Source organism: Gavialis gangeticus, unplaced genomic scaffold, assembly GCF_001723915.1.
Source record: "Gavialis gangeticus isolate Ggan-Ray unplaced genomic scaffold, GavGan_comp1, whole genome shotgun sequence".
NCBI lineage: Eukaryota > Metazoa > Chordata > Crocodylia > Gavialidae > Gavialis > Gavialis gangeticus.
Window position 1 is genome coordinate 65,164,350 of NW_017729034.1, and position 22,521 is coordinate 65,186,870.

Sequence of the window (22,521 nt, forward strand, 5' to 3'; positions counted from 1 at the left end):
AGCCTGGAAAAGCGCAGGCTCAGGGGTGATCTGATGGCCACCTACAAGCTTATCAGGGGTGACCACCAGTATCTGGGGGAACGTTTGCTCACCAGAGTGCTCCAAGGGATGACGAGGTCGAACGGTCATAAACTGCTACAAGACCGTTTCAGGCTGAACATAAGGAAGAATTTCTTTACTGTCCGAGCCTCCAAGGTCTGGAACAGCCTGCCATCAGAGGTGGTTCAAGCACCTTCATTGAACACCTTCAAGAGCAAATTGGATGCTTATCTTGCTGGGATCCTATCACCCCAGCTGACTTGCTGCCCTTTGGGCGGGGGACTGGACTCGATGATCTTCTGAGGTCCCTTCCAGCCCTAATGTCTATGAAATCTATGAAACTATGGACTGAAAACTTACAAGTATAGCTGTCCTACAGCTCTCCGGTTTCAGAAGATTGTTGTATTTTCTGAATTGGTGTAGTGTATGCAGTCTGTAGGGACTGGTTGTTTTCTAGTGCGTGTCAAGTATAAGTCTGTTGACTTCAGTGGAATTACTGCCGATTTTATACATGTGAGTTGAGATTCAGACCCACAAAATACTGCAGCATTTTGTCTTAAGGATATTTTGTTTGTTTCCTGAATTGTTGGTTATAGAATTCAGATTGGGCATGATTTGTTTGGGGTTTGGTTTTGGTTTTGTTTTATTTTCAAAATTAATTGTGGATTACGTTTCTGAGCAATTGTATTATTTTTAACAACCACAAACTTTGTTAAATTGATAAAGTTACTAAAATTTAGTAATCTAACACAGCAGTCACTATTTAAAAAGTCAGCTCTCTAAAATGACTTTTTAGCAGACCTTATTTTGGAGTTCCATGTTTATTATGTCTCAGTAATTACTTGTCTAATTTGCTTTGTTTACAAGTGAAGAGCATTTTTTCCCAATTACCATCTATAGACACTTAGTTTAGGGAAGACTATGAGGGTTCTTTTATTCTTACCAGTAATAAGCTGGAATTAAGTATAGAATTTGTCTGCCAGGTATTTTCAATAGGTGAGGATGTGCTAGAAGGGCAGTCTTTATGTGACTGTCTAATTCCAGAATGGGTTTGTTGTAGTGGCCATTGAGGGTGGAAGTGGGGGTGCGGTTAGAGGGCCACACACATCATGTTACTTATAAATGGAGTATATTTTCATTGCAAATAATTGGCAAATAACCATAGAATACTGCAGTTATATTTTTACTGGACCCCCTTTCAGGCTAAGTGCAGACATTAGTGGGGGTCGAGGGAGGTTAAATAGTATTAAAAGTGGCCACCCAATCTAAGTTAGTTCATCTGAGTGTGGACATTTCACTTAGACCTGGTCTCAGTGATTGGAAATCAATCTAAACCCATAACAGTACAGAAATTCCATGCACATAGACTAGTCTAAAAATGGCAAAACCTGGTCGAAGATGGACCTGGCTTGATGTACACTCAAACTTAATCTTTCTAGGTTAGACCGGTTCACTGAACTTCAGTACAGTTACCTGTGCCACCCAGGGCTGGGAAAGCTCAGCCGTTGACCTCAGTTCCAGGGCTGGACTTCTCCTACCCACCCCTCCCACCCAGCACTTGGCTATTTTTAGCCCCATAGCCCCTCGTCCATCCCCCTCCACCACAGAGCAGACCAGCCCCACCTTGAATCTCCATCCTGCAGGCTGCTCCAGGTGTTATTTTATCAGTGTTTGCCACTGCTGGGAGCCAAGGAAGTAAGTCCTGGGTGGGGGGCAGGAGGAGGGATGGGGATGTAGGTTTACTGGGGGGAGACGGGGCTAAAAATAGCCCCTAGTCTCCCCCAGCCCCACTACGGACTCTGCAAACCCTGCTGATCCTGCCAAAGCCTCCGGAACCCTAGCAACCCCCTGCGGATCGCACCTGCTCCCCCCAATCCCTCCTGTGGATCATGCCCCCTCCCTCATCTCCTTGGTTTGCACCTGGACCCCATTTCCCTAATCCCCTGTGGATTCTGCTTACCCCTCATCCCCATCCCCCCATGGACCCCTGATTTCTCCTCCAACTCCCCCCAGTCCTCCCCATCTTGACTTACCTTACATCAGGTGGCCATTTTGAAGGCAATTTAACCTCCCTCTAACCCCCACCCCCTTTCCTCTCCACTGCCCCCCCAAATGTCTGTACATAGCCTCAGAAGAGAATAATTTGACAGGATGTCAGAGTCTGGAGATGTATTTTTTCCAATGACTGATTTTGTCCTCAGAAAAACCGTGATGCTTGCTTTGCCCAGTGGAAGCAGCAAGCTGGTCCAGCACATCATGCAGAACGAGCATCACGGCCCTAGAGTGCCGTGGCTTCTACTGCCACCCATACTGACTCACTGCTCTTGCTGGGCAGAATGAGTGCCATAGCCCTGGAGTGCCTGACAGCCTTGGTACTTCCCATGTGGTCCTCCCCGACAGCCAGCAACCCCTGCTAGCCACAGGAGCCCCAGCCCCTGTGCGCATTGAGTCCTGGCATCACCTTGGGATTCTTGAACCAGCTTTTATTCCTCAGACTGAAAATGTCTCAGATTTAGGGGGCTCCTAATCCTGCCCCTAGATCCTATTCTTGCCCCTGCTTACCAAGCCTCTAGTGGCAAATCACAGGTATGCAGGTGAAGGACAGTCGGAGATGGTTTTTTGCCTTAAGGTGTGATTGTTGCACTAAGCCGAACAACACTAAGCTGATTTACATTTGTGTGGCTTACAGTGTAAGGTGTAACAAAGCCCTTAGGCTGCCTATATACATGCTCAGAGGTGGAGTGGGGGGCATTTTAATTAGAGTGGTTCCCAGGCAGCTGCTCTAATTAAAACAGCTCACTATCATGTGTACTAAGCCACATTTCAAAATTGTCATAGGGGTGTTTTAACTAAAGCTCATTCAATGACATTTAGTTAAAGTGCACCCAGGGCCATTTTGAAATGGGGCCGGGGGGGGTGTTAATACATGCGATGGTGAGGCAACTCATTCCTGTTCTAATTAAACTACAAATGCATATGTCTATAGGCAGCCCTTGATGTTATCGTAATAGATTTGACCCTTCATTCTCTGCCTCTGGTTCAACTAAGTGAGGAATTTCCTGAGTTCAGGCTCTTAGAAGACATTATCTTGCCAGCCCCTACAGCAAAACATTGGTTGTCATAATTGTCTGACTTCATTTCCTTTCTGAACATAATTAATGCTTGTGGACAAAGAGATTGCATAGCTCTATGTTTCACCTAATCAGCTGATCTTTCATGTATCAGAGTGTTTTGTGCCACCCTTTTGCCTTCAGTTATTCAATCTCATTAATACATTTTATGAATTAGGTGGCCTCTCTGTATTGTTCCTTAGGACTTGGAGCCAGCTACTTCTTTATCAAAGAACTTTGTTTCTAGACCCTTTCGAAGTTTGTATCAGCTGTGCTGACTAAGTACACTGGGATTACAAGCTCTGCTGCCCCCCTAAATCAAATCACACATGCCCAAAGTCCAAGATAAGTACAATTCAGTCATGCGGCCCAGATAGGTTTTTTGAATGTAAAAATGTTATAGTTTAAAGTCTGTCATCTTTTGGCTGTATCACAAGGTCATTGCCAAGGAAGAAGCCAATATTCATAATTGCACTCTGCACTCACTTTTATTTGTGGAGTATCCTATTATACACTGCTTCAGAATTGTGTTTATGTATAAGCTATTTAAGCTTATGTAAGCTTATAAACACAGAATATTTGGAGTGAGCTTTTTCATTTTTCTGTCCCTCAGAGATCTGACGTCTCCAGGAGGTAGCCTGTGTTATGCTGGGGGTCTCTGACAAGGGAGGATTGCACACATCTGTAATAAAAGAGAGCAGAGTCCACCAGACATTGGGTTGTGGTTGCAGTAGCAGCACAGCTGCACCTGATCTTCCAGTTATTTTCTTTTTTTGAGACTAGGAGGCAGGCAACGACAGGTTGTATTAACACCTATGCTGAGATTGCTTCCCTAGTGTATCTTACTCAGGTGTGCAGTGTAAGGTCACCCCTGCTGTTTCCGGATGTCTGTACATGTTTCTTTTACCCTGAAATTAAATTTCTGCAATGTCCTATACATGCTGTAATGTCATAAGGCCATTGAGCATCTTGAAGCCAGTCCAGAAAATGGCTCCATGCATATTAAGTGGTGGTTATGCCTGACGATATTGCAGCTGTGCTCAATCAGCAGTATGCATGGGCTTTTCCTTGGTCCTGGGTAGAATTTAGGGTGATGTTTTTGGCCTAGAAATAGTGAGTTTTGCCTACCACAAGTACTGCCTCTTTCCCCATATGATACTGCAAGAACATTGGCTAACACTCCATGTATTGAAAGAGGAGGAAGTGGCTTAACAGGCACTGTCTATGTGGAGACCTATACCTTGAAAGTTACTACTCCTCTTTAATCACAAAGAAACTGGGTTCCTTGGCACTTAGGGCATGTAGCAAAACTAATATATTTGTCTTAGTTTTTTACTGAACTGGTGGATTAAGGGGGGCTAGGGGGTGGTTTGGTAAGATGGATAATTATATTATGAGGCATTACATAGGTAATAGATTTTTAGAAAGATGTAAATGATTGTAGGAAGAACTGGAAATTATTTATCAGTGCCTTGTCCTTTATATTTATACAAGGACTTTAATCATGGATAGCCTAATCAAAAACAAATAAAAGTATATCACAACTCCAGTGTACACTTAATTTCCCTCAGTGGCTGGTTGCATTATCATTTGAGTATTTCATGTTGTAAATAGACTCCCTTGTTACAGTTTTCTGAGATTCTGTCTTATGTTATTATGTGGCATGCTTAATTCTAGATATCTAAGTTAAAACAAGACTGTCCAACTTCCAAGCAGCTGGAGGCCACACACTTGACAGGCAGCAGCAGTGGTGACTGCCTGCCCTGCAGACCACACCAGGGCAAGCCAACCCCTCAACCCTGCCTCCCCCTGGACACACTCCCCACAGATGCACCTTCCCACTGCCGCACTGTATCCGTGATCCTTTCCCAGTGCACAACATGGCAGCAGACCTCCGCTTGCCCCCGCCATACTGCGTGCCTGTGACCCATTCCCTCACCCTGCTGCTCTGTGCACCTGCAACCCCCCCCCCGCCCCCTGCACCTTGGACCCCAGGCTCACCCTCACCTCCCCATGCTGCTGTACTGCCCAGCACTCTGGAGTGGGGGCAGGGAGCAGTAGCTAGAGGAGGGAGGAGGAGCCCAGAGACTCCTCCTGTTGTTGCAGCCAGAGTGATGGGAGAGCAGTGACCAGGCAGGAGCTTGGTGGGAGAGGGTTGTAATTTAACCCCTTGCAGGCCATGGACTGCCAGTTGGACAGACCTGCGTTGGGTTAAAATACAGTATAAATCAGAAGCACATTTTGATTTCAGGCATGACTTTTTTTCTGGGATGTCTTCAGGTATTCAGGGAATGTTTGACCCTGTTCTCTCCATTCTTCTTACTTTCTTTTCAGGGTGATGAAATGAAGAAGATAGGTATTCAGCCTATACCCATGATGGACAGAGACAAGAAGGATGAAGTCCCTCAGGGCCAAGTATGAATTACCTGCCTGAACTGAAATGTTTCTTAATGTTTTGCAGAATGTACATATTTAATATTTTGGTAGAAGTTATGATATGTAATTTTTTAGTGAAATGTGATATTTTTATGACCGTTAGGACTTTTGTCATGCTGACAATCACACTTTGCATGAAAAGCATAGCACTTTCCTCCTCACGGACATGACTGGAAGGACAAGAGCACACTATTTCATGATTTCACATCTTTTATGTCACTGTTCTACTACTTGTAGTTAGGGCTGAATTTGTGAATGACTTATAAGAAGAATACCTCGTTGGTGAAATCACAAATCTGATTTGTACAAGAAATGTAGAGATCATCTTCGGATTAAATGTTGCTAGTGTAGTGCCTCTAGGTATTCTTGTATTCGGAATACTGTTATTTGGGATTTTTCTATCATTCTTTTATAGTCTTCCTCCTATTGATAATGCCCTAGAGTAATACAAAGTCTGCGAAGTTGCAACTTCTGAAAAATTGTAGTTTCGTGGTTAGATAATTGTTGCTTTGTATATTCTTATTTGAATAGGGAACATAAGCATTCTTTTCTTCCATATACCTGCTTTATTTTATAAGTAAATAATGAAGAAATTTTTAAAGAAAAATACCTCAAATTCTGGAAGTTGGAAGACCTATTTGCAATAGGAATGAATTGTTTAAAAGATAAATATCACTGACTTTTTTTTAAAGAAAAATATAAAATGAATGGATGGAGAGAGAGTGATAAATGTAATGTATCTGGAAAATTATCAAGCATTTAATTTCTGATGAAACTTCAACTCATAAATTAATTCATATGTCATTTGAAGACTGCCTTAAATATTTTTCCTTTAAAAAAGGAACAGGATAACAGCAATGGATTGAATTAGGGATAGTTGTCTAGTAGGTCAATAGAATGTCTTAAATTGGAACTTTATAGTTTATCTAAGAACCCAGTTTGTAGTTTCTTGTATGTGCTAGGTGCTTCAGAGTTGAAGATGCATCTCAATTTATTTCAGTAGGAGGGAAGGAACAGTACATTTAATCAAGTAAAGGACTAAGAATCGGGATACCTGGGCTCAAATCCTGATTTTAACTATTGACTCACTCTAAGACCTTTAACAAAATGCTCAACATTTCTGAGACTATCTGTAAAATGAGGTAAATTCTATAAATTCTGTTAATTCTATTCTATATCTGGACTTCCAAAAAAGCCTTTGGCAAGGTCCCCCATCAAAGGCTCTTAATGACGTTAGATAGTCATGGAAGGTCTACTCAAAGATTTGGAATTGGCTTAAGGATAGAAAACAAAGAGTAAGTATGAATGGTCAGTTTTGGGGATGGAAAGAAGTAAACAGCAGGGAACCTCATGGTTCTGTGATTTTAAATGATATGAAATGTTGGGCTGATGCATCTCTGTTAGAATTTTAAATACCTATAGATACTGGATTTGGAAATTCAAAACCTGGGTTACTGAATGAACTGTCCAGGGTATAGGAATAGATTTCAAAGGGCCTGTAATATGCATCTGTAAAAAAGCTTATGTCCCACTGTATCCTGAGCTAGCACAATTATCTGACTTGCTCATTAAACTTGGCTTTACACATACAAATATGAACAGCTAAAAAAAAGTCAAGGATCCAGCTATTTGCGTATCAAAACTAGCCAGCTACCTGATGCATTTTATATTTGTGTGTACATATCCCATGCATATACCCACACATATATAAGCTACTTGCTCATTTTAGCGGCCCTTTGAAAAATTTGATTTTAAGCATGTAAATATCACCGGGCATTATATTTACTGTAAAAGAGTATAGTATTTGAGGCAAAGTGGAAAATATAACATAATATGAAAAATGTTGCAAGAAGATTTTGTAATAGATTAATAATTTAGAAGACAACTGTAGATGGGGATTTCAATTTCCTATTAACATATTTATCACCCTTCTAATTTCATGACTGACAAAGAAACAGCAATGGCTTTATAAAATTCTTACATTTATTATGAGGTTGTTAACCAAAGAGAAAGCTGGAGCAATTTTCCTGGATTTTTATTTTTTTTTATTTTTCCTCATATTACGGTTGGTTTAGACATCTTGAGAGGTACACCATAGTAAAGTATATCTACTTTACCTAACATTTGTATAGAGTTTTTGATGGGGTGAAAGATCGTTCACCCCAGTATATTTCTGTTTAAAACTTGTTATTTTCTCTACAAATTCAGCTATAATTATTGCCAGTCTCTTTCTGCCGTGCTCTCTCTGTGTTCTGCCCATTACCATTTGTATTTCTAGTAGAAAAGTAGGTAAGGAAATTAGAGAAAAGAGACTCTCAAAATATCTATTTTTAGTTGCATTATTTCTCATGTATTACAGCAGTGTTCTGGCAAAGTGGTAAGATTTTACAGTGTTGCAGTTCTATAAAAATAGCCTTAGCTAATAATTTGGCATAGTTCCGTAAAAGCCAATGACAGTTAATGTCAGTGCTTTTAAGGTAAAACAAAAGGAACTCGGGAGCCTATATTGGTATAAAGATCTAAAATGTGGCTTTAAAACCTTAATCAACCAATAATGACATTTAGAAGTATGCTTTTGGGGACAGAAGAATCTGGAAATATTTTTTCTGTTTTAGTTCCCTTAGTATAACAATGTGCTATACCTCTCCCTTCCTCTCATTCAGATACTTTGCCCAGTCTGCATCCCTTGCAGAAACTACTCATTGCAGTTCCCTGACCAGTGACAGTCTCTGGTCTGAGAACTGGAATCCTTTGCTTTTTTTTTACCCCTTCCCTTAAGCATTGAATCCATGGTCACTGCAACAGAAGCCCTGTACTTGGGTTATGCTTCTTGGTCCATTGGCCAGCAAATAGCTAAGCACTGGGTGCAGGAAGAATCAAAGCTCTTGCTCAAGATGCCATTCACATTCCTCTGGATAGGATTTATTCACTTGTGCAAACGTACATTTTGAAGATCTATATAAAAGATTCATGATCACCAAAATATTGTAGCTAACTAGCAAGAACAGTCCACATGCTCCAGAGTATTGGAACGTTTCTCAGAAATCTAATTTTCAGTTACATGTGTAGCCTTATTCAGCTACAACTGAAACAAAGTGATTTGCTTTTAAAAAAAATTACTCTGGGCAAGTTAAAAAAACCAGTTTCAACACTAATTATGGCTTCACCATGATGCTCATTAAAGTCTGAAAAAGTGCAAAGAAACATTTTCTAAAGCACCTAAGTGTTTGAGGAGTTTTAGGTGTTTTCCAAAATGCCTTTGGAAAAGTGTCATTTCAAAAGTACCTTTGTCTGTGTTGTACTTCTGTTGCACTTAAACTAACTAACTGAGATTCCACTTGTTGTTTAGTGACAACAAGCTGGGATGCCAGCTCCAACATGGCATTAGAAAATGTTGAAGCAGAGTTGATTAATCTAGCCAGTCAAGCAATTAATTAATCTAATTAGAACACTCCAGCAGCCTCACCATCATGTGTTTTCAGCATTCCTCCATTTTTAAATGGCGGCATTAAAGCTCATCAAGCCAGCTTTAGTTAAAGTGCCCCACCACCATTTTGAAGTGCACAGTGATGAATACATGAGACACTGTGGGCATTTTAATTAGGGCTGAATTTGGCTCCTCCTCACTGCCTGTATTTGCGAAACTTCTGATTGTTGCTAACACTAAGTTCAGCTATGGCATTAGTAGCTACGGTAAGAGCCATAGTATAAATGAGCCATTGAAAAGGGAAGCATTCCAGAAATTCCTTGAAGACCCCTATGGACTTAATTATTACTACTGACTTTACACTGAGGGTACTTGAATACTACAGCGGTATACAGAAGTACAAATCCTCATGGTAAATACTAAGTAAATAATGCAGTAGACAAATTAGGGGCATATTTCCTATTAATTTTCAGTGTCATAATTTGGCTCCATTCAACATTTTTCCTGCTGTTTTTCACAGATTGGGTTCTATAATGCGGTAGCCATCCCATGTTACACCACTCTCACACAGATCTTCCCTCCTACTGGGCCACTACTACGAGCCTGCAGGTGAGTTGCAGCATCTGTTTTTGCACAGCCTACATCTTGACTGAGAGACTGCATACCCACTGTGCATATGCCTGGAAATAAAGGCACCAAATTTCAAATATTGAATGCAGACAAACATAAATATTCTTCTCGTGCAAATGTTTTCATCTCTCCAGAGTAACTGGTAGCTAGGGTAAGCTAACAAAGGTCCACAGAGGCAGCTCATTAAAATGTGTTTGAGGAGAAAAGTACCTAGAGGTAAACAGGTTCAGTGGTTACATGTCCCTAGTTAACGACTTTCATCTAGCCCAGTGCAACTCGGGTTCACTCTGGCTACTTCCGCTTTACTCTCACAGTGCTGGCTGGAAAACAAGAATTCTGCTTCTCAAAATATGTTGAAGTTTTGGCATTTGATTTTTGTTCTGCGATAGGAGAAAGCAAGACCTTTCAAAACCTTCTATGTCAAAGCAGGAAGAAAAAAGAATTACCCAAAAATAGTCAATAATATGGTAATAAGTGTTCTCATTTGGGATGCAGAAGATACAGGTTCAACTCCCTGTTTCAAGTTGGGCAGAATTTGTTTCTGTGTCTTCTCCAGCAAAAACAAGTTCCTTGTTGGGTGTTCTGGGGTGGTTATGTTTTTTGTGCGTTTGCTTCCTCTCTCATTTTGACCAGAAAGTCCATCCTGGACCCAAAAGGACTTTCCCACCAAAAGTCTCATTGAAACCAATACAGTTCCACACAAGATTTTGGATCCAGCAAATTAGTGCTCTCCACCAACAAAAAAGAAAAACATTTTGTTAAAATATTCCAACCAGATATATTCACGACACTAAGGAATTAATGTAGTTTTTTCCCTACACTTCTATTGTCACCTCATCTTTCTTGTATTCTTTTTCTGCCTGTTAGGTCCCTGAATCTAGCTAAACAGAAGTTTCTTCCTCTTGTATAGTAAGCCAGCTCATAAGCTGTCCTCATTTTCCAGGTCTTTGAACCACTAGGATTTTCTCTTCTGGTTACAAGAGCTCTATAAAGTGACAAAAAGAAATCCACTTTATTTAGATTCTTTGTGAGATTACACATTTTGCTACTACTGTGGACCTGGTTGTAATAGGGCTATCCCTGACACTCAACAGACTCACTTACTCACTAATGTGTTCTAGCATGCACTCGCTTACTCGCTTTCACTCCCTCTCGTGCTCTCTGCCTCCACAGAACTCTGGGTGCAGACAGAAGTGACAGTTTTTAACCTATTTGACAACCAAAGTGGTCTAAGTGCATGGCTACAGATTGCTTCAAAAATGGCTGATCAGGTGAACATCTGAACCCTTGTTGCATGAAGGGGTCAGATGAAGACATTCCAAAACACCATCATCTGTAACTTGTGCTTGCATTGCCTCCCGGCGCCCGAGCTGGGTTCAGCATGTTTTCAGTGCTGACTGGGGAACCCCTAAAATGAGCTCCCTCTTCTCCCTTTTCCCCCTTCCCATTCTGAAAACAGAGGCAGGCTGGGAGGAAGGAGGGGCCATTGCTCGGGGAAACAGACTGCAGCCAGCAGCTAGAACCCCCTTCCCCTGGAACCAAGAGTGAACTTCTGTTTGATCCTGGGGATTGTTAGATTGAGGCCACTTCCTGAAAAGCGTTCTCAGTTTAAGTGGGGAGCTGCACTTCTGTCTGCACCTTCTTATTCTCAGCCTTTCCAGGCTAATCTGTTCTCATTCTATTCCTTCCTACCTGCTTCTGGAACTGGCAAGCATAATGAGAAATCTGACCTCTCTTCATTCTTGCCTTTTATACATATCCATGTGAGATCATCAGTGACCCAGATGTAATTCTGGGACTCAGCCCTACTTCTGCCTGTTCCAGATGGTCCTATCTCCTTAAACATAGTTTTCATTATTGTGCTGAGTTTCTCTCAGTGGGACCTTATGTCACAATCCCTTTGGGACTGGAGGCTTCAGACTCATTTCCTAATGCCAGAAACAAAAGGCCAGACCTTTTGGAGAATTGCTCAGCAGGTTTGTTTAAATAAAAGAAAAAATAAAACATTGCGACTGGGCTGCCAGTTCAAATGGAGCTCAAGTCATGTGTCTCTGGAGCTGGCAGTCTGGCAACTTTATAGATTCAGTAAGACGACATACTTTCAGAATGTTATTACTAAAGTGATTGTCATTAAAAAATCAGCCATCTCAAGTGGTTGTCATGCTATATCTGCAATACGGCAGTACTTAAAGCCATGTGCAAGATCACACATCCAAGAGAGAAAGCATGCAAGTTATATTACCCAAATGGAGGACTGTACCCTGGAAAATAGTGATTCAGAAATTTATTTTGGGGTCTTGGCTAATAATTAGTTGAAAACAGACTCTCAATACAGTGCCATAGCCAAGAAAGTTGATGTGACCCTTGCAAGTAGAGGCAGAGAGAGGAATATCAAACATGAGTAGGGATGTGATATTATTTTCCGATATGGAATTAGTTAAACCATTACTAACATATGAATACTACTTTCTAGAGTCCACATTTAATAAAGGATGCTACAAACTGTAAACTTCAGAAAAGAGCTAAAAAAATGACCTGAGGTCCAGAAAACCTGCCATGTAATGAAAGACTAAAGAAACTTGGTGATCTAGTTATCCAAGAGTAGTAAGAGGTTAGTTGGTCATAGATTAGTCTTATAACTACCATATTTACCCAACCCAAGATTACTTTGAATTTTAGACAACTGCCCCCCCCCGCCCCCAATAATTTAGATTATTTACATAGAATATTCTAAATTTATTCTAATTAATTTTCTTGCATAGAATCTAACTACTGGAGGGTCATCTCAAATTTGTTCCTTCCATCACTGCAGCAGGGAAAGCAGTGAGTGGGGTGCAGTTGGCAGGGGCTGGGTTTGGGGTGCAAGCGAAATAAGAAATACTACTTACTGAGTCAGACCATAGGTCCATCTTGCCCCAGTATCTTGTGTCACACAGTGGCAGAGAGTGGATACTGAAAGAGAGAGCAAACAGGTATGACCAAGGTTTTCTCATGGCTCTTGTATTATGAGAGAGAGTAAGTAATAAATCTCTATTTACTTTCTCTTCATCATTTCATATTTTGTAAACCCTTACCTTGCCCCCTCCCCCACAAGCATCTCTCTTCTAAACTGAATAGGCCTAGCCTCGTCCAGTCTCTCCTCACATGGAAGCCGTTCCATACCAGTGATCATCCTTGTTGCCCTTCTGTGAACTTCCTTTAGTTCTTGAGGTGTGGGACCCAAATTGGGCACAGTATTCAAAGTGTGGATGTACTGTGTATTTATGAAGGGGCATAATGGTTCTTTCTGTTTTGTTTACAGATCTTTTTTTAATAATTCCTAACGTTTGCTTTTTGTGATAGCATAACTCCTGCCCCTTGTTCCTCCTGTGCCTTGCTCGCTCCACTTGCACCCTGCCAATGCCTGTACCCCTGAAGCTTGTCCTCCCCACCACTTGATCCCCCTGACAGCGCATATCTCCCTCCACACTGCTGCTGCTTACCCTTTGCAGCTGCTGTGGCTCGGGATCACAGAGCACATGGTGGCCCCAGCCCCGGTTAAGTGGCAACTCCAGCCCTGGCCACAGCCAGGCAGCCATGGTGGTTCAGGCCCTGGCTCTACCATGCAGCAGCAGCACTGGTAGTTCTGGCCCTAGCCCCAGCCCTGGCCAGGAAACACAGTGGTGGCTGCAGCTTTGGCCCCAGTCCAGGGCAGTTGGCAACTGCAGCTCCAGCTTTGGGCTTTGGCCTGGGTTAGGGCCAGAACTGGAGCTGCACCCACTGCCCTGCTCCAGGCCGGTACTGGAATCCAGGCAAGGCTTTTTCTGCAGTGTAGATCTACCCCTGCGTGTCTACTCATGGGGAATTAGTGGTGCCCTGCATCTCTGATCGTCAAGCATAGAACCTTGCAGAGTAAATGCAAACATCTTTTGAAGAATTTGTTTTCTCTGAACCAGTATGTATTGTGTGAATCAACAATAGTCAGGTGACTTTGTATCGACTATCTAGGTGTTGTCTGCCTCAGCAGTCATGCTTAATTTAAGATACACTAGTTTTATTGCTAAAAGCTACCTTGCCTTAATCACTGATTTGGGAATAGCCCTTGTTAACTACTCAGTCATCCAAGCACTGGTTAAGTCACACTCATTACTTCTAGGTCCCATACAGTCCCCACATTTAGACCGTGGTTATACTAAATTTCTAAACTCTATATGGAGCAAATTTTAGGGTTTCATCAAGATGGAACGGTCTCCTCACAAACTGCAGTCATCCATTGGAAGGAACCACCAATTCTGTGATCCTGAGCTTAGGCACTGCATGAGTGAAGCTCCAGCAGCAGCAGAGCTCCTAAATTGTAACTGGGGAAGCTGAACAGTAAACTTTGAGCTCTGTGCTCAGAATAGGAGGACACTGATAAGAGATTTCATAGCTCAGTAACATGGTCCTCTCTGACTGTCAAAATTATGTAGCTTGCCCTGCAGGTTTTGAGTTTCCCCAGGGCTCATCAGATAACTAGACCTGTGCCTCATTTGGCTCTAAAGTGGCAAATGACTTTCACATTACAATCTCATTTCCATTTGTTGCTGTTCCAGGTGCTAAATGAATTATTTTGATATCACTATTAAACTAATAATGTATATTAGTTTCTGGAATACAGCATTTAAGATGCTGTCTCCTTGAGTTCTTTGGAATGAAACGCATGCTGCAAATTAATACCAACAGAAATATTAACAGAGGTGTCTCTTGCAAATCAAGGGAAGCAGTTTTTCTGCTCTCTTCAGCACAGGTGGGTCCTCACCTGGCATACTGTGTCCAGTTTTGGACCTTACACTTTAAGAAAGATGTGAACAGATTGGAAAGAGTCTAACGGAGAAAATAATTAGAGACCTGCGACATGTAACTTAAGAGGAAAGGCTGAAAGAACTAGGATTGTTTAGTCTGGAGAAGAGAAGATTGAGTGGGGATTCAATGGCAGTCTTCAAGTACCTGATTGGTGATTACAAAGAGGATGGAGATAGACTTTTCTCTGTGACCACAGAGGACAGTTAGGGGAAGGAGCAATGGCCTCAAGCTGCAGCAGATGAAATTTAGGTTGGAACTTAGGAAGAATTTCCTGACTATAAGGGTGGTCAAGCACTGGAACAGGCTTCCAAGAGAAGTTGTGGAATCTCCATCCCTGGAAATTTTGAACAGCTGTTTAGATAGATGTTTGATTTGGGTGGTTTAGTCAAGGATGATCATCCTGCCTTGAGGAGGTGGCTGAATAGAATGATGCCATTTGGGTCCTTCCAGCCCTGCTTTCCTATAATCCTAAGAAATAGCAAGGACCTCATGTTAGTATCAAGTTTTTTACTTGGAGAGCCTGTAGACATTTATTCCAAACATCTATGAGCCAACACTTTGCTAGTGAGTGGACAAGCAAATGAATTATACCTTCTGCACCTTTAACAATGTGTAGTCAGTCCTGTCTCCAATGTAGAAGAAGGATGCTGAACCTCCAGCCTTCAGGCCAGATATGGTCCACAGAGCCATCTTTGGACTGTGAGGCTTCCCATGGGTTGGAAATTTGGCAGCAGGGAAGTGGTGGCAATTAATACAGCCACCCCTCCCTTGCTGCCAAATCCCAAACCCTGAGTCGTGTGCAGTGGGTCAAGCCCCCTTCACCTCTCCCTTTCCCCCTCCGCAGAGCCACGCTGAGGCTGCCTGCTATGGGGCTAGGTTGAGGCCAGGCTGGATGGGGTCATACTGTGACCACCCAGGTGTCAGATTGAGAACACAGAGTAGCTCCAGCCTACAGATTGATGGGGCACTGCCTATCTGGCCCGCTAGCCAAAAAAGTTGAGCACCACTGTTCTAGAAGTTGTTTTTTTCTAATGTTTTATTCCCCTTTTGCATTTTGATAACCTTTTGCCTACGATAAATTTAGTTTGTTACTGAGTTTAAAGAATTTTTTTTTTAATGTGTTCAGGTCAAAGACACAACTTACGTATTAGTGTGGAATCACTTTCACTAGTGAGTTCTGGACTGCATATCTGTTAGTCACACCAGAACGGTCACATCTGGGATAATATACCTATTTGAGGGATAAAAGGGGAAGCAGTGATTTGTCTAAATTCAAACAAAATTTTCTAACAGCTTTCTATCAGTTTGGCTTAAGCAAATGATGATTTGACCCCATTGGGAGGCTCCCTGAGATGTCTTCCTGTTTACAGATGGCAAGTGAATTGGGAGTAGTGGCTTCTATTGTATTATTCCTACAACCCTTGGTATCTTTCCAGATTTGTACCATATGCCTCTTCTTCCACTGTTGATTGGTTGTCTGGTACCTCCTATATTTGTCAGATATGATGAACTGGGTCCATAGAAAACATGGTTTTCTGATCCTGAAAAGGACTGTGGAACATACCTTCATTTTCCTGTGGCCAAGATAACACCCAAATTGTTTTATATCAGTTATATTCAGTTATATCCAATTTTCCTGCCAGCTTTCAGCTTCTCACCTCATCCGCCCATCACTTAATTTCTGCAGGACTAGAACTATATGGGCAGAGAATGAGGCAGCATTATGGAGAGGCTTAAAGTGGAGGGAGAAGATAGAGAGCTACAGGAGACCACAGCTTCCATCCTGGCACTCCTAGCAAGTGTGAAGCTCTGTTTTTTATGAGTTCTAGGTGACTCAAGCCATCCTTGCTAGGCTTCATTTGCTTCTCCCAAATGGTGTTACTACCTGCTCCCTGCACTCCCAACTTAGAACTAGGACATCTTGTTGATTTGGTTGCATTTTACCAAGTATTTCAGTGAAGCTTTGTCACATAAGCTATGAGAGCCTTGCTACACCACTTAGATCTGATATGATTGCATAAGGCCTCGATAAGCTTGTAATTCTCTTCATTTACTGCCCATATCTATGTGACAGCAAGAGTAACTAAATACTAGATTTGACAGAGTTAACAGAAATAGTTGGACTCTCTCTCTCTCTCTCTCTGTCTCTCTCTCTCGCATACCATTTAAAAACCAAATGGCAGATTTTAGCCATATGTAAACATCATGGGCCAGATCATCGACTATTGTAAATCAGCACTGCCCCATTTAGGCCACTGGAGCGATGCCAGTTTGCACCTGGTGGGAATCTGGCTCCATATTTTTTTCAGCTTCTGCTGTTTGACATTTTTATGACTTAAAAGAATAGGCCCATATGATATGGTAATGAATACCCTATGCTTCAAGGCAGGGTGGGGATTACAGACATAAACATAACTGTTGTTTGAACAGTCTTCTTTTTGAAGGAGATGGATTTATACAAAAACATAGGTGTCTGAAAGGTAACATGCGCTACTCTGGCAGCAGAATTGTATTGTTACACTGCCCTAAAGCAGAAATTTTTATAAGGAACTGTAGCTTGTTGTGGTTTCCAAAGAAGCAAGCTCCGTGGCAAAAAATTGAGAATTCTCTGGCAACTTCAAAAAAAGCCAAACTATGCTGTTGCATCAATCTATAGAGACCTAAGTGAGGCTTGGTAGAACTTGATTTTTTACTATTATTATTTTGAGAGCTAAATTGATCTTTATTTTTAAGCATTTATTTTGATTTTTATTAATTTAAATTTTCCAGATTGTGCAAAATTAGGGCAGACAGTTTGGTAATATAAAAAAACAAATATCCATAAATGGATAAATCATACCTTTATACAAGCAGAAAGTATCTATCCTCATCAATAAAGCAGTACATCCTGGAATTCAGAACAGCACCACAGAGCCCTGCGGGAGCTTGACACACACATGCACACGTGCATACACACACTATTGCAGGAGCTGGGGGCTGTGCCAGTAAGGCTGCACTGGGAAGCAGGGTTGGAGGGGCAAGGCAGGTAGCAGCCTAGGAGGCAAGTGCCTGCCCAGGTCCTAGCCTGAGTAGGGGCCAAACTCCCGTAGAGCCTGGCCTAGGCTGGGCCAGAAGGAGTTCAGCCCTTGCCCTTGCTGGGACCTGGACAATATGAGCTAGGTGCCAGTGGTGCTGGGCTCCTGGGCCCCCAGCTCCTGCAACACAACCTTACTTGCATGGCCCCCACCTCCTGCAGTGGCTGCTCTGTGTAAGTGTATGTGTGTGTGCGTACATGCAGCACACCCCCCCGCCCTGGATTTCCTTACCTCCATCCCATATTATTTTTTTATGTATCCTTTATTTAAATTTCAGTGATTACTGATGGAAATATTTTTCCATCTATCTTTGAGTGTCAGGTGAAATTGATGTTTATCAATGTTTGTCAATAAAAATTGAATCCTGCCAAGTCTAGATATGGGACAGGTCACATCTCTGAAGACCTATGTTTTCAGTTATTCACTGACTTCAGCAGGTGTTGGTCCATTGGTTCATATTTTTAAAGTTATCTGTGAGGGATGGGAATTTTTTTTTTTTATGGAAACAGCTTCTGTAGTCCAGGCCAGAAGCAAAGGATAAATTCTGTGGCAAATTTGGTAGCTTCATGGTCTTGCTGATAGCCAGTACACATGGCCAATATTCACGACCATACCTAGGTTGAAGGCACCTGAAAAAAAACAAGATGAAATAGTGCACTGTTGATACAAGATTCAGTATGGACCAGTGTTTACCTACTGTGTAACACTATTTCCGAAGGTGTAATACAGAAGGAAGTCTTACAAAATGACTCCATTTATTAATATTTTTTCCTTTCTTCCCCATCTCCAGGGAAAATCTCAGTCAATGGGAGAAAGTGACACGAGGAGAGGAAGCTTTTATATGGATTCCTTCCCAGTCACTTGCCCCTGAAACCTCGGATTCACTTCCTGTGAAGATTGATGACTAAACATCAGTGACCGAGTGCTTTCACCCTAAAAGCATCTCTTTATTTGTTGGGGTTTTTTTATTTGAAGGAAAAAAAAACCTGCAGATGCTAACTAGGAAGCAAACCTGCCTAAGAGGTAATACCCAAGGAGTTACCTCAGCTAGGTGACCGTATGCCAGTCTCCTGACTTACAGCAGTGGTGACACATTATGAACAGAGAAGATTAACGACTCACTTGTTCTGGAATCGGCTAGCAGAGCAAGATTATGACTTGTGAATATAAGAGACTGGCCTTTTTTAATGGGCTATGTTCCTGAGGCCTTAATTTAAAACTAAAGGGGGGGGAATCTTAGGGGGTACTTTTAAAATGTATCTTTCTAGTAAGGGTTTCAATGGTACTTTTATTATACTGTACTGTGGCTGGCTTTAACACCAGTGTCACTTGGGAGTTCTTGGCTATACATAGAACATTTTACACATTGCTGTTGTGAATGTTTATGTGTGATCTACTTGTAATCAGTTTGAACTCTAGCCAAAAACCTTGGGACTGTAACTATTATTGAGGATACAGTCTTTTTTTTTTTTTTTTTGCTGTAGAAAAAAAGAAAATCCAGGATAAAGGCTCCAAATATTTTCTTATTAGGCATCACAGAGCAATGGTTTTATCACATGCAAGTTTAATATTAAAAGAACTAACTATATGTTATGGTTCTTTGTAATGACTTACGAAGATGGAGAGTTTCTCCATTTAAACAATGGAAATACTGGATCCAGTCCAATCAAGATGGATGCAGGCATAATTTCAGACTGGACCTTTTTGTCAAAAATAATTGGCCTAAGTTTAAACAAAGCAGTGAAGTTTTGCCTGCCTAATTTATTAGTATGACAAGTGGCCGTGCTTGTTTTTTTTTTTCTTGGTGACTGGTAGTTTACAAGGTGAATTGTATGTTAGAAGGTATTAGAGAGAAATTTCCAAAGGTACATTTTCTTCTGGAAACCAGAGCATTGTCAGAAGAGCCAAGTCTGCCAGACGTGGCTGTGGTACCACCACTATAAATCAAAAGTGTTTTGTACTGATTAGCTTTTGTGTTGCATGCTAGTATTGTATGTTTCTTACTACCATTTAAAACAAAAGTTTAGGAAACCTTTACCTCACCCTTCCTCCCCCCACCCCATTCATCGTTTTCAGGTTCAGATTTAGAACTACTAAGCTGATTTGGAAAACATGAAGCTAAATATACCATGGACAACAGTATGTGCTGATTCAGGGCTCTGATTCTGCAAACTATATGCATGCTCTTCACTTTAAGTGTGTAGGGCTAACTGTTTACAGGATCAGGCTTTTAAGACAGCACATTCCTTTGGATATTAGTGAAGTTGTAATACATGGCATTTCTCCTTTGGTGGCTTAAAAATAAAAGCTGAACCTAGACCTAGCTAACTTTACTACACCTCATCAGTGGGAAACAGTGCATTTCTTTGGTTTGTATCACCCTGACTACAGTATAGTACAGAACTTTTTACCTGCTACCAGGTGATGTCAGTCTGGCCATGGTTCTGTGATAACATTACTGTAGTATAAACACAACTAATATTATCATTGGCGATTTAAAGACTATCTGGGATCTCTTTCTCCATTCTGTTGGTTTATTGTACTGTATTAATCTGACAAGCATGCACCTTATTTGTTCTTAAATTTAAATGCCTGGATCTCTAAAGAGTTTTGCCTTCTGTTATGGTCGAGCACATGTCAGTATATGTTTATATGTCTATACCGAAGGTTAGCATAATCAAATATATATATGCCTTTGCAGTACCTAAAATATAGGATGAGGGTTTAGGTTTGGGATTTCTATGGCAAGTCTTTTTGCAGAATTGAGATTTAAAACATACAGGCCGCCAAAAATGCAGACAGTTTTAGTGCATTGACATTACCAAATGCAAAAATGCTCTATAACTTATCAGTCAGTGCTTTTAGAAGGGAAAACAAAATATATGGGTGCAGTTTTATCAAAGTGGAACAAACAAAATCATGCTCAATGCGTCCTCTGAGTTCTCTCTCACCAGTTCTGGTTTATCAAAAAGCATTTGGAACTACAAAACAAAGGACTTTGGAGGCGCTCCAGAGTTACTAGTTTACATGGGAGCTTTCCAAGGTGATGGTGATTTCAAGCATAGTCTGGTTTGAATTCAAATCCCCAAAACTACTCAGCTGAAAATCTGGCTTAAGAGAATTTGTTATTACTACTTTTCCGTTTTCTGGTCTTATCAGTGTTGAAAAATATTCTCAGTTACACACTGTTTCTGATGTGTAACTTAGGTGTATAAAAAGTCTTAGGCTGACTTCCAGTCATTGATTCTCAAATCTAAACTAGTTAGCATGGTGTTATTTAAAATGCCTTCCCAATCAAATCACCACTCTATATTTACATGTTTATGTATAGTATTGTTGCTGATACAGAATATATTTCCCCTAACAAATTTAGGATGTACAAAAAGTAGTTATTTGCATGAGGCCTTCATATACTACTTTCCACTGATTTTTCTGAACCGCTTAGAATATATTCTCATTATACAAGTTCCATTGCAGCTTGCAAACCAGTTCCCATGTTTTTGTGGTGAAAGACAATAGGAAAGGAATGAAAACTTGCAAAGATTACATATCGTTTAGGCAACAGCAACAACATAAAATGTCATAATAAGCCAATTTTTCAATTATTCAATGTCTCCTGTAACTTAGAGAGTTCAGAAGTAGGCATCTAAGGTTTTTGGTAGAAGTAACTTCAAAACTGAACATCCCAAAACCGAGAAGTTAGAATTGTTTGTCTGTAGTCCACACTGAGGGTTTTGCTGTTCAAAATTTTTGATCTCCCTTCTTAAATAGAAAAGTTAAACATTTGACACACCTTTTGTTATCCCTCAAAAATGTAATCACACAAAATGAATGAGAATATCTAAAAATCTTTCTTTCTAGAAGTTTCTACTACATGTACTTTTGCTCACAAAGCAGCATTGTTTTTGTTAAAGTTCTAATGACCTTTTCCTTCCTAAACCCAGCCACAGAAAAGGGACTATTTGAAGCCGTATTTTAAACAGTGTTTCTTTTCTGAAGGTGTAAGAAACTAAGATGAGAAGGATGCATATTCAGCAATATGCATCTTGTTGCATCTTGAAATACTATCTGAAATGTACAGGATGAATAAAGAAAACGTATGTAGTCCTTGAACACTAGACTGCACGGGCTGATATTAAACATGGTAGCTTATCTGATTCGTTGTACATCCTATGAAAACTTTGATGCAAACTCAGTTGCTTGTGTAATTAAACTAAATTTTTCTTTAGAGAGTTTAATATTCTTCTATAATGATTCACTATGGTGCAATCACATTTTAAATAGTAGTTTCTCAGAATGATTATATTAGAATAAATGATGGGTTTGTTTAGTGAAGCATATATACTAAAATATAGGTATGAGGAGGCATGTGGCATAACACGTTTGCATACGGCACAGTAGTAATAGGATATTTTGCTGTGTTTGAAACTTAAAAATAGAACAGTTGGTGTTATCCACCAGTCTCCTTATCACTTTGTTCAGTCCACTTAGTATTAACATTGTAAGAAAAACAAAGTTGTTAGCTGCTGAAACTGTTATGACCCTCTGGAAGAAAAGCATTTGCCTAAAAACACTGTGATCTAGTTGTCATTCTGTGAAATGGTACAGGATACTTATTCTGAGGACAGGAAATGACTTCCTACACATTGCTATAAGAATAGTCCTGTTCAGATTTTAGGTAATACACCCTACTGTAGCAAAGGCACTTGTCAATTTTGTTTCAGGTTTTTTTTTCCTCTCTGTTTGCTGACCAAAAACTGTGCTCGATTGTAATACGGGTGTATGCTCTATAAAAAAAAAATAATCAAAAAATGAGTAGTTAACCGGTTTGTAGAGCAGATCAAACTGATTTGTAGAGTAGATTCATGTATATTAAAAATTCAGGTTGGGCGGTTCTGTCAAGAAGAAAGAACTTCAAGGTAACAACGTTTAATCTTACAACATCTAGTAAATTGAAAATGTTGATTTTATATATATATATATA

General features: G+C 40.7%; 1 protein-coding gene across 1 annotated transcript in view; it reads left to right on the forward strand.

Moving 5' to 3' along the window:
• PDE10A (phosphodiesterase 10A) overlaps window positions 1-22,340 on the forward strand; it is a 352,143-nt gene extending 329,803 nt beyond the window's left edge. The window contains exons 20-22 of the mRNA XM_019527439.1: window positions 5,484-5,564; window positions 9,533-9,621; window positions 18,328-22,340. Coding sequence (XP_019382984.1) covers window positions 5,484-5,564; window positions 9,533-9,621; window positions 18,328-18,445 — 288 coding nt within the window. The 3' untranslated portion in view covers window positions 18,446-22,340. The remainder of the gene's footprint in view (window positions 1-5,483; window positions 5,565-9,532; window positions 9,622-18,327) is intronic.
• Window positions 22,341-22,521: the final 181 nt, after the last annotated feature.